This window comes from Patella vulgata, chromosome 9 (genome assembly GCF_932274485.2).
Source record: "Patella vulgata chromosome 9, xgPatVulg1.2, whole genome shotgun sequence".
In the NCBI taxonomy this organism is placed as follows: Eukaryota; Metazoa; Mollusca; class Gastropoda; family Patellidae; genus Patella; species Patella vulgata.
The window spans coordinates 6,754,596-6,766,642 of record NC_065887.2 but is presented as its reverse complement, the minus strand read 5'-3'; the positions used below and the strand labels follow the sequence as shown (position 1 = coordinate 6,766,642).

The window sequence follows — 12,047 nt, the reverse complement described above, 5'->3', positions numbered from 1 at the left end:
AGTTGTTCAGTACCACCACAGGAATCATGAATGACCATTGACAGACCGTTTGTGCGGTGGGTTACCCCTAACAGACACGCCTCAAAATGCCACGCCCTCAACAAGGCTAGATTAACTGTACAAGTGAAGAGTAATTATATCATTTAATTTACAGAATTTTTATATTGCGTTTTGTCTCGTGACACAAATAACAAATATATGTGATCGCCCAACGAGCCTACAAACAAATAATTATAGGTGAATATTTATTACAAAGAATTCACACAAATTAGCATTATTTGAACTTGCAATATGTCATTAAGAACACTTAAAAAAACCATGCACGTTAGTTTCACGGTTTGTCAAATAAATCAGTAAATCTCATTTAATCCCATATCTTTCTAATTTTAACAGCAATCGTTTAATCCACACCGTATCGAATACGTTACTAATATCAGCATAAGTTATGCTAGCTGTTTGTTTCTTTTCAATAAATTTCATGATATAGTTTAATAAGTTGATGAGTAGTGGAACAAACTGGTATAAATCCTGACTGAAATTTATAAACCAGCTTATGACATGTGTTTGGTAGACCAAATCAGGTAATGTTGTCCTCCCGGTCTTTGGCGTATGGCGATGTTTATTCCATATTTGGGGAGGTCAGTCTATGACGTAAATAAATTAGATGGTTATAAAAGAGAGTGATGAGCGAAATTCGTCAGAGCTCACCCGGTTTGTCTATGACGTAAATAAATTAGGGGTTTATAAAAGAGGGTGTTGAGCGACATTCGTCAGAGCTCACCCGGTTTGTCAGAGCAGCCATCAAAATATATATTTACTTTATTAAGAACGTGGAACATTGATGCCAAGCAATTTTAATAATAAAGTTCTATAAACGACCTAATCTGTAGTTATATTTACGATCACGAAGAAAATACAACAAAGAAGTCCGGTATTACTACACAATTTCACCGAAATCTAACTTTACACCTAATTGTTTCTCACAAATTTCCAGGAATCGGTATCTACTGGTTGAACAATACCTCCCTCCGAGTACATTGATACCTTTTATTTGCTAAATCTCAGACTTGTTCTCTGAGAATATTGTTCGTGCTCCTCCGGTCTTGACTCTACCTCGTAGAATTTAGTTTTTAGTGATTCAATTTCAGATTTATGTTGCGGCAGCTCAGATTTGTTAAGCTCGATTTCCTTCCGGTTTGCATCTATTATTTCAATGTTTGGTTTTATGTTGCGGCAACTCGGACTTCCCTCCGGTTTGTATCTATTGTTTTAAAGTGTGATTCCATGTGTTTGTCTACTAGCTGGAATAATTGAGGCGTAATTAAGTTAATGAATTTTGCACTTATTATTGGTATGATGGGATCAAGAATTTTTTTTAATTTTTTTAATGCAGCACAGACAATAAATAGCTGAAATACTGTTTCATCTTTTTGACTTGTTGTTGTAAGAATACTTGCAGTATCGACTTCATCACAAGATGTGTCTTTATGTGAACTGGAGATTGGACTGTCTGTATCAGACAAACATGCCTCGTGAGGATCATTAAGCATTGCTAGAGACACGCTTGCTTTTCAACCTGTTGTGTTGTCGGGGCTTAAGTTGGCTTGCCATTTGGTGTATATCTTTTTCGTCACTGAGTCAGTGACAAATCAGTGGGTGTTCGATCCCTGCATTGGTCGAGAAAGTTCATCCAGATTTTCCGGCGTGGTTTCCCCTTGTCGGTGATGCAGGGCGGAGGGCCTGACAAGGACAGCTGTCTTCTAGCCGTTGGGATGGGACGAAAAACCGAGGTCCCGTGTACACATTGACGTGCACATAAAAGATCCCTTGACAGTTGGAATTCGATATAAGAGTAGGTCGTAGTGCCGCTGTCCGGGCAAAATTCCCCTCATAGCACACTGTATGGCGTATGCCCGTCTTCATTAGCAAAGTTCGGAGCAGAACAGTAGGACTTTAAACTTCATTTCAATCCATTTTGTAAAATCAATGTAATTTAAATACAAGATGTATAGCTAGAAATGGCAGGAAATAGTCAATACAATCCCTACGAACAAACAAAAAATAAAGTAAATATGGTGTTTCAACATATTATACCGACCCTATTTTTAGTGGCCAAGTATACGTAAACACATGGTTGTTGTTTTCATGGCCTGATATTATTTAAGTTTGATGATAATCTACAGTGTATATGCAACATGTATTTTAAAGAAAGCAGATATTATATCAGAAGCCTTCGTGGAAAGTTCCACCCCAGTAACTCACAATGTGATGACAACAAAACATAAAATAAGAAGCTATTATATTACGTTATAGAGGGTCAAGATGACTCACTGTATAATATATACAAGGTATAATTTAAAGAATCTAGATAATGACTGGTGAATACAAAATATAATTTTATAAATTACACGACTTAACTGTGCGGGGGAAAGATTCTAAAGCCCAGACAAACTTCTCCGAGAATTTTGAGAAAAGTTAAAGATGTATTATGTAAAAGCTAAATCTGCTTATTGCATGCTTATTATTTAGGCTTCAAATGTTATATAAACTATTATTTAGACAGTCATTCACATGACAAGCCCTTAATCAACTATCTAGAACATCGGATGATCGAAACCATATCGCCATATAATAATCTAATTTAAAACTGGATAATCTAGACTAAGTCTCGATTGTTAAGTACAATTGCTTGGATAATAAACAATCTGCTCTACATCTTTAAGCAGTGATAACTTCGCTCAGAATATTAAGTAATTTGAATGAATTTTTCAATATATTCATATTTCATAATCTATTTTTGAACTATTATAGCACGAACGGCCAGGTGTTTATATAAATCTTACATAATGTATCTTTAAACTCCAGTAAATAACAAGTTTAAGAGAAAGGTGTTTTTTACACCGATAGTTACAAAAATCACTATGGTTACCATTATTCATATCACTTTAAATATGTCGGGTGTTGGCTTTGTTGCTATATTAAAATAATGATGTCAGGGGAATTTGAGGGCACGGTACAATGTATATTGTCGGGGATGCCGATAAGATCATGTAAATGGAGTATGACGTCATGTTCTCGCCACTCTCTGTTCTAGTAATATTTGGTTTTCGTGTGTCCAAAACGTGTGCTTTTATACCTGTAATCAACGATAAAATATGTTTGGTGCAAAATGCAAGAGAGAGCGAGAGAGGGAGAGAGAGAGAGAGGGAGAGGGAGAGATGGAGGGGGGAGATGGGACATTCGGTTGTTAATATGGGTCTTTAGCAGTAGTAGAATGCCCGAGGTCCTGTATACGCTGGGAATCGATGCTACACCACTTGCATACGGTCTCGATGAATGTTAGAGGGGCAGAACCTGAAACGCCGGAAAAAAAATTCGGGTTACAGCCTGCCGCCTGTGAGAGGCGAAGAGAAAAACTGGAAAATTTGACGCCCACAAACGCGCCTTCCTGGCGCGAATGGTGATAGTGGGATCCTAGCATTAAGACGGTTGTATTAACATCATCGTTTTATACAGTATGTAACACTTCACTGGTTTGCACAAATAAAATTAATAGTCAGACCTTTTATGATCCTTAACGCCGTCACGTGTGTAAAAATAAAATAGATATTTGAGTAACGCCCTTGTTGAATAAGTACGTCAATAATATAAAGAGACGGTGTGTGAAATTGAATATGTAATGTATGACATCAACGATAAATATATGGTTGGTGTAATTCATTATTTATAAATTTAGATCATGACGTGACTTTTAGATTTTTTTAATAACCAGAAACCTTTTATGACGGGTGTTTCTAGAATCACCGGTGTCCTCTTAGCAACATAAATCTGCTGATATCAGATAAGTGTATACATAAAACTGTTCCGTAAAGCATAGGCGTACGAGATCGATGGCATTTTGACGCGTTTTCCAGCTATTCCAGTCCGTGAATACAGCAACTTCAATGCGGTCCAATATAACCTACCTTACGTGACTTACCTGAATCCTAAATCCCAAACAACCAACTAATTTCCCGAGAAAATTTTGAAAATTTAATCCCCGCAAATGCGTTCAAGCTGTATTCACAAATAATAATCGATGCCCGAAAATTGTCGTACAAAGTAGAGTGGCTCCAGACAAAATGTTTTAATCCATAGTCAATTCAGTACAAATTCGTGGTATTCAATTAAAGAAAAGTAAAATTAGTGTTTTTTTAGACTTTGTCAACTAGATGAAATAATAATGTTTGTTTTCACTTTACCCGTCTGCCCGAAAAGTCAGATTGCCCCACAGTTATCCTTCAATAACCTGTAGTATTTAACACTCTTTCTTCTAGTAAGGTGATCGCAGTTATCTCCCATTTCAATATCTTCTCTGGCAAGGAAAGCCGTCTCTACCACACTCAAATGACCAGGTTTTAGTCACCATATTATCAACATGTGTCTTTATAATAGTAAGTAAAGGAGGGGTGCACTACACACATTCAAAACCTATCAGACAAACCTACTGACAAGACACACAGACAATAAACAACAAACATATCAAATCAAGTAAATGGAGTGGGGGGGGGGTAAGAGGTGTTAACGCCCACTCGAAACAAACTAGGTCATTTTAGGAATAACTTATGGTTTATTCTTATGTCAATAATCCGCTTGCATGTATCGATCTTTAGAAACGGGAGAAACCCTTACGCCACGTATAAAAACCAACGAGATTGGGCGGGCGATCCTACTCCTTGTCACGTACTAGCGGGGAATCAAAACAACGCCACTTGACTCGTTAAACAACTAGACCACCTAACCCCTTCATATTGAGGGACAAGGGTTGGATCTAATGCCTGTTAACTTAGCGTAATCCTCGCTAATATGTACTCAGATTGATTAACTAACATTTAATTAGGAAAACAAAATCAAAATAGCATCGCTAAATAATCTCATGGCTTGGATTCAGACGGGTTAAAAACAGGTCCATCAATGAACACGTTAAGATGGCGGCGGGCGGATTATAATATCATGACGTCATCCGACAATAAACAGACGTGTAATTGGCGATCAGCCTCCCGTACATTTCAGAATGACGGAAAGTTCAACATGGAGAAAATGTAAAGCCATGTTGTCAAGATAAAGAGAGGGAGAAAATATAAAAGATAAAGTTTACCATGTATATAAGATAGAGTTTACCATGTATATAAGATAGAGTTTACCATGTATATAAGATAGAGTTTACCATGTAGTTTACCATGTATATAAGATAGAGTTTACCATGTATATAAGATAGAGTTTACCATGTATATAAGATAGAGTTTACCATGTATATAAGATAGAGTTTACCATGTATATAAGATAGAGTTTACCATATAGAGTTTACCATATATATAAGATAGAGTTTACCATATATATAAGATAGAGTTTACCATGTATATACGATAGACTTTACCATGTATATAAGACAGAGTTTACCATGTATATAAGATAGAGTTTACCATGTATATAAGATAGAGTTTACCATGTATATAGGATAGAGTTTACCATGTATATAAGATAAAGTTTACCATGTATATAAGATAGAGTTTACCATGTATATAAGATAGAGTTTACCATGTATATAAGATAGAGTTTACCATGTATATAAGATAGAGTTTACCATGTAGTTTACCATGTATATAAGATAGAGTTTACCATGTATATAAGACAGAGTTTACCATGTATATAAGACAGAGTTTACCATGTATATAAGATAAAGTTTACCATGTATGTAAGATAGAGTTTACCATGTATATAAGATAGAGTTTACCATGTATATAAGATAGAGTTTACAATGTATATAAGATATAGTTTACCATGTATATAAGGGACAAGGGACAGTGGAGACTGTCATCTGCTGAAAGTAAACTCGGTTAAATAAAAGGATATATAATCTTCTGGTCAGAGACGTCTTTACTCTACTCGAGAAAAAAGTTATCAACAAACTGCTTGGCGACAGTATTAACAATAGATTTTTACACCAATACAAGCTAAAGAGTAAAGATGACTACGAGTTTCGCAGAAGACTTTAAGCATCTGTATTTAGCTATAATATTGTTCTTATTATAGTTAGTCAACCGAATATAGTGTACCTGTTCCGACCACTGACAGGTCGAATTTACGCTACAGAAAGTGTCAACTTAGATGCAGCCTAGCGAGTGTAAACTGACTTATTATTTAAAACTGTGTAGGTACTCAGGAAGACATCATTTATCTTTTGGTCTAATAAATGTCATAGTGAATATGACATTTATGTTTGTGACAACTCAATGATATGATAATGACGTCAGTCTTTAACAGTATGGTTTTAGCTTCAAGGTAAAATGGTGCGTGGTTTTTAGACTTTCCGAAAAAAAAATGGGTGAAAATTAATACGAAACGAAACAAAAAGGAATGGGTTTAAATACTCGGACAGTGGTATTTCCGATTATTTGTCTTCGAATTCCAATTTGCCATGGAAGCTATAGAACTTCAATTTCTACGTGGAATACCCCCTGTCTGTAGATATGTATAAAATGTCATCCGCTGGTTTTTTCACCGTCTTCAGTAGCCGTCGCCGATTAATAACCCCATATAACGTCAAAGTTTTCTGCATGATCTCGATTTTTTCGTCCATTCCGAACGACTAGCCCAGTTCCTTGTCGTCTGTCCCGCACCACTAACAATTGCTTTTTTTTCGGCAAAAACACCGGGATCGAACCCGGGACCTCATGGTTAATGAGACAGCGTCTTACTCACGGGATCATCACGGCGGCTATCCAGATGTATGGTATTGTTATACATAGTAACAATTGTGAAGGCGTAAGCCTCATGTGGCCGACAATTTTCAATATTCATGTCTAGGGTATCAACATCTTATTGAGTGAGGGTGGATGGTCGAATGGTTAGAGCGTGCGCGTTGTATCATAAGGTCTGTCATTGAGGTAACTGGCCTGGTTTCGATTCCCCGGTTGTACGTGACAAGGAGTATGGTCGCCTGTCCAACCTCGTTGGTTTTCTCCGGTTTCCTCCCACGGCTAAAGACCCCTACGCACAAGCGAATTATTGAAATAAAATTGAACCATGTTAGTCTCGAATGACCTAGTTTGTGTCTGGTGGACGTTAAACCCAATTTTTCTCTCTTTTGCTCATCTTCTTGAAAGTCACAATTCCTCTTGAGGTTCCGTGAATAAAATCCCGAAAATGTAAAACAAATATTTCAATTATTCTATTAAAACTGTCATTCAAATCACATTGTTTTCAAAAACACTTAAAATAAACAAAACAAAAAAGACAGGGGTAGTTGACAGAACAGGATGCACTGCACTAACTATAAAACTTGGAATTGACAGTCCCGGATACACCCTGAATATATAAATTCTGGATTCAAATTCAGTCACATAAAGAAACCAACAACTTAGAACACAAAGAAAAAGTTAAAGTACAAAAAAGGTATGTTCTTTAAACTTTAAAATCTTACTTTATGTTTTGGTTATACTCGTTTTATAAAAACACCCATGTATTGGGTTTCTATCAGTCCTTTTTTATTATACAATTTTAAACCTTTCTATTTCTTTGCGAAACCACATTGATTCAATCGGCAATCGATGCTTAAAGTTTATAGCAATAATTACCGTGTTTTGGGTATTTTAACGCTGAGATTCGTCCTGTTGATACGGAGTGAAAGTCATATGATTAAAAAATATGCTAAGATAACCGACAGTTCCAAAACACCGAATGCACAAATGAAGACGAAAAAAGGTCGCGTTTCTGCCTACTTATTCTGAAATCAAACCCCAGTCTCCCTTGTACGTTAGCTATCTAGAGCCATTTTGGTAACAGAAAGTTAATATCGGTTACAAATGCGACCCATTAACATTGTAAAGGAAATCAACCATTGTTATATGTTAGTCTCAAGTATTGTATTGACCCAGATTGTATTTTTTATCTACAGAGAGCAAGGATGAAATTGTCATTGTTACTGATTGCATTTATAGCCATTTGTCTAATTAATGACAGTGACGCCGGTTTTTTTAGAAGACTCGCCAGGAAAGCTGGTAGAGCAATAAAGAAAGTGGGCGGATTCATTAAGGAAGCGGGCTGCGCTGCTTGTCCACGTGTTTGTAGAATTGAAGGTATATGTAGCGTAGTATGCAGAAGAGTATGTAGAGGAAAACGAGCTGCTGTTATGGTGAGTTACAGCCCACTCATACGCGTTCAATGTTTTATACATTGGGCGGTTCTTGCTGTTCATTTGGCATCATGACTACAGCACAATAACATGTTCCTTAACGTCAAACTATTTCATTTATATAACTGTTGTATCTAAAGTAGAGGGACGATTACGTTTGTTGCTGACAACTAAGTATCTTACGATTTGTCAAAGGAAAATCGTATTCACTTCCAAATCTCAAAAAAACGCCCTCACAAGAAAGGTTGTCGCTTAGGGCAAGGCCAAATGTGTATTAAAGCCAATTATACGATCTATTGAACACGCTTTAGTACATGAGCGTTTTGTTTAGTTTACGATTAGTTTCATCCATATCTAAGTGCCAATTGTTTTCCCATTAATACACATCTATCAAAGAGCGAAATTAGAATTAAGTTTTATGAAATTCGAAATTATGGCCCTTTACTACTTAATTTGAAAAACAAAGTTTATTTCATCTAATAATATCTATTTAAAATGTCTTCCTTTCTCACATTTCTCAAATCAAATGAAATGGGGTTTAACGTCCTACTCCTCCTACTGGTCTAATGCAGACAGCTCACCTTCCTGAATACAATAGGTTTCACATTTGAGTCTTGAGGAGAATACAATCAAGGAGTTGACTCCAAGATATCTCCTGACCTCTGTACGTGACTGCATATATATTTTTTAACTATTTATTTAAATGTTTCTCTATGAATTCCAGATTGGAATTAAGAGAAAATATCACCACGATTGTTGTAGATTGTCGGCTTTCGTTAACTAAATTAAAAGTATGTTTCATAAAGAAAAAACTTGTTGTATCCACCAGGCCGAAGAAAACCACGTGACCCCACTAGCCAACCAACTGTCAGCTTATGATATAAATGATGATGGAATGATCAGTAGAAAGGAACTTGCTATGGCGATTGGTGAAGATGAAGCCCATCATGATTTCCTTCTAGCTTATAAAATCGCTGATGTCAATGGTGAGTAATGGTGTTAGCTAATTCAGTTACCTCGAACACTTTCGCTTCTTCGATACTTAGTGTTAACTTGCTGCAAAGGCGAAGCCAAGACGACGCCACTAATCGTCCTAATTTCGCTCCGTCGCGGCTTCGCTTTGATATGAGGTTAAACGCGAATGCAAGAAGGCAAGTATGGAAAATTTCTCTTCGTGCTATACATGGTCTAGTATCCCTTTAATTGCGTGGGGGGGGGGGGATGGCGTGTGCGCGCTGTATCATAAAGTCTGTCATTGAGTCGACTGGCGTGGTTTCGAATCCCCGGTTGTACGTGGCAAGGAGTAGGGTCGCCTGTCCAACCTCGTGGGTTTTCTCCGGGGTCTCCGGTTTCCTCCCACTGCTAAAGACCCCTACGCGCAAGCGAATTATGTTAATAAAATTAAACCATATGTTAGTCCCGAAATGACCTAGTTTGTGTCGAGTGGACGTTAAACCCCATTTCTCTCTCTCTCTCTCTCTCTCTCTCTCTCTCTCTTTAATTGCGTTGATCAGTCTTCGTATTTGTAAATTGTGTTTAAGCCCCCCCCCCCCTTATTTTTAAGAGAGAAATCCCGTTTTAAGTTACGTACATCTAGTTCATATCATACAAACGGTACATTTAAAAGTGTGGATTCAGTACTGGTAAATTGTATGGAAAGGCTTTTACGTTTACACAATGTAGTTTATAATAAAGACGCTTGCCAGGACATAATTATTATATAATGGGTTCGATATTTTACATTTATCTTTTCCCAGCGGTTCAATATTCTGAGCAAAATACTCCACAAAAAATGTAAATAGGCTATTTTGCCTCACGTTTGCCCCTGATTAAGCTGTCAAAACCAGCTTGTGTCATAACCAGATTGTACTTTTCCCTCACATCATTAAATTTCCCCTGTAACGAAAGTCATTTGTCCAAATAGTCATACTGTCTTTCAAACGAATTTTTGTATTCCAATTTCTTCATCAAATTGATTAATTTTTTTTCTTGGATTTACAGGTGATGGAATCCTCACCCCTAAAGAATTCTACAATGGACCATTTGTTTTTGAAATGGATGTCAATGATGACGACTGTAAGTTGTTTTAAAGGATAAATACCACTCTTGTTGTAACTGAATAATATGTCCCAATCTTTATTCTGGTCAACAAATTGTACGATTTTACAATATTTCAATTAATTGATGATACAAATTTCATCTTAACACACCTAATTTTAAAAATTGGAAAAATTCAACTAAATGATTTGAAAAGCCTGACCTAAAGCTTTTCAAATGTGACTTGGATTTAAAAATATTTTTGAACCCTCTGGACAAGTAAAATGGGATTTAATGGATAATTTACACAACAGGTAGGACACTAACACATCTAGTACTTAGAATAAGGCTATTTTTTATTTTCTGGAGCTGTCAAGCCAGCAAGAGTGTTATTGTCCCTTTAAATATTAATAATCTTACTCTGTATTATTAGTTATAAAATATACACTATTCCTTTTTTTGTAAATGATATTTAAAACGTCTACGAATGGTGAACAGGTGAACATACTCATTAACCAACGTGTTAATTTGGATTATTTCTCACGGAATGGGATTTAACATTCTACTTTTCTACAGCGGAGTATACAACGCACTGCTGCCTACTTTTAATTCGGATTCCAACTGTCATGGGATCTTTTACGTGCACGCCAACGTGTAAACAAGACCTTGACGTTTCGTCCCGAAATCACACTGGAAAATCCTAAGAAATTTTCTTGATCATCTCACTGAACCACCGCGGCTTTCCGAATATAGTTAATCAAAAGCTTTTCTTTTAGCCTCACTTTATCTTGGTATGTTCATCGTCACTGTAAACTCGTTATATATGATGACATGTGTGTGTTGTGGTGGAGGGGAAACGCCGTTGTCCGATGAAAACTTACTCATTTTGTGCATTCCATTTCGGTTGGGTCGGATGGGTGTTAGTTTATACAGTGGCGAATCCAGGAAAGTTGTGATAAATGGGGTCCGGAGGAGGGGGAGCGGCATCTAGCTTACTTCCTCTGAGAAAATTATGAGAGGTTGCAAATATCTTGAACCAAATATAACATTTAATTTTACATCAGCCATGTATCTCCCCCAACCAATTAAAGTTCAAATTTACACGCTTTCGTATAAACCGATTAATAAGTGAATTATTAATTCATTCTATTAAATTTCAGTGCAATACTGTAGATATCGGTTGGATATCGACGATGATTTAGTTGATATTGTAGATGGAAATGAAATAGCGCAGGGACAAAGTTTTATCGCTGGAGAATCAGTAAAGGAAACGGGAAAACCAGGAAAGGAAACAGGAAAACGACAAAAAATCACTAAAGTTTTATAAACTTTCAGAAGCTATTTATAATAAGAATGAAAGTTTATTGTAATAAATCAACATAAACAATGTGGCCATATATGGAAGGCAGCAACTCAGCCCTGGTGGCCTATTATAATATATATGTGATATTTTCTTTTCATATCTAATAAACTGTTTCGTAAAATTATACATGAATATTGTGTTATACTGGTCTGCTTGAATGAAGGCAATAAACTAATTGTTTTGTAAATGTATACTTGAATATTGTGTTATAATGTTCTGCTTGAATGGAGGCGTATCTAATAAACTAATTGTTGTGTAAATTTACACTTGAATACTGTGTTATAAGGGGGGGGGGGGCTGAATGGTTAGCAGGTGCGTGCTGTATCATACGGCCTGTCATTGAGTCAACTGACGTGGTTTCGAATCCTCGGTTGTACGTAACGAGGAGTAGGGTCGCCTGTCCAACCTCGTGGGTTTTCTGCGGGTCCTCCGGTTTCCTCCCACTGCCAAAGACCCCTACGCGTAAGCGAATTA

At 36.6% G+C, this 12,047-nt stretch overlaps 1 protein-coding gene across 1 annotated transcript; it reads left to right on the top strand.

Annotated features, from left to right (window-relative positions):
* The first annotated feature begins 7,367 nt into the window (after window positions 1-7,367).
* LOC126832056 (EF-hand calcium-binding domain-containing protein 1-like) lies at window positions 7,368-11,772 on the top strand. The gene is made up of 5 exons (XM_056103394.1): window positions 7,368-7,434; window positions 7,937-8,173; window positions 9,003-9,159; window positions 10,175-10,249; window positions 11,371-11,772. The coding sequence occupies exons 2-5, from the start codon at window positions 7,946-7,948 to the stop codon at window positions 11,535-11,537; spliced, it is 627 nt and encodes a 208-aa protein (XP_055959369.1). The 5' UTR covers window positions 7,368-7,434; window positions 7,937-7,945; the 3' UTR covers window positions 11,538-11,772.
* The last annotated feature ends 275 nt before the right edge of the window (window positions 11,773-12,047 follow it).

Excerpts from the sequence above, each read along its gene's own strand:
- LOC126832056 (XM_056103394.1), top strand. The coding sequence starts at position 7,946 with ATGAAATTGTCATTGTTACTGATTGCATTTATAGCCATTTGTCTAATT. Across the intron at positions 8,174-9,002 it reads GAAAACGAGCTGCTGTTATG|GCCGAAGAAAACCACGTGAC; the intron begins GTGAGTTACAGC and ends TGTATCCACCAG. Across the intron at positions 9,160-10,174 it reads TAAAATCGCTGATGTCAATG|GTGATGGAATCCTCACCCCT; the intron begins GTGAGTAATGGT and ends TTGGATTTACAG.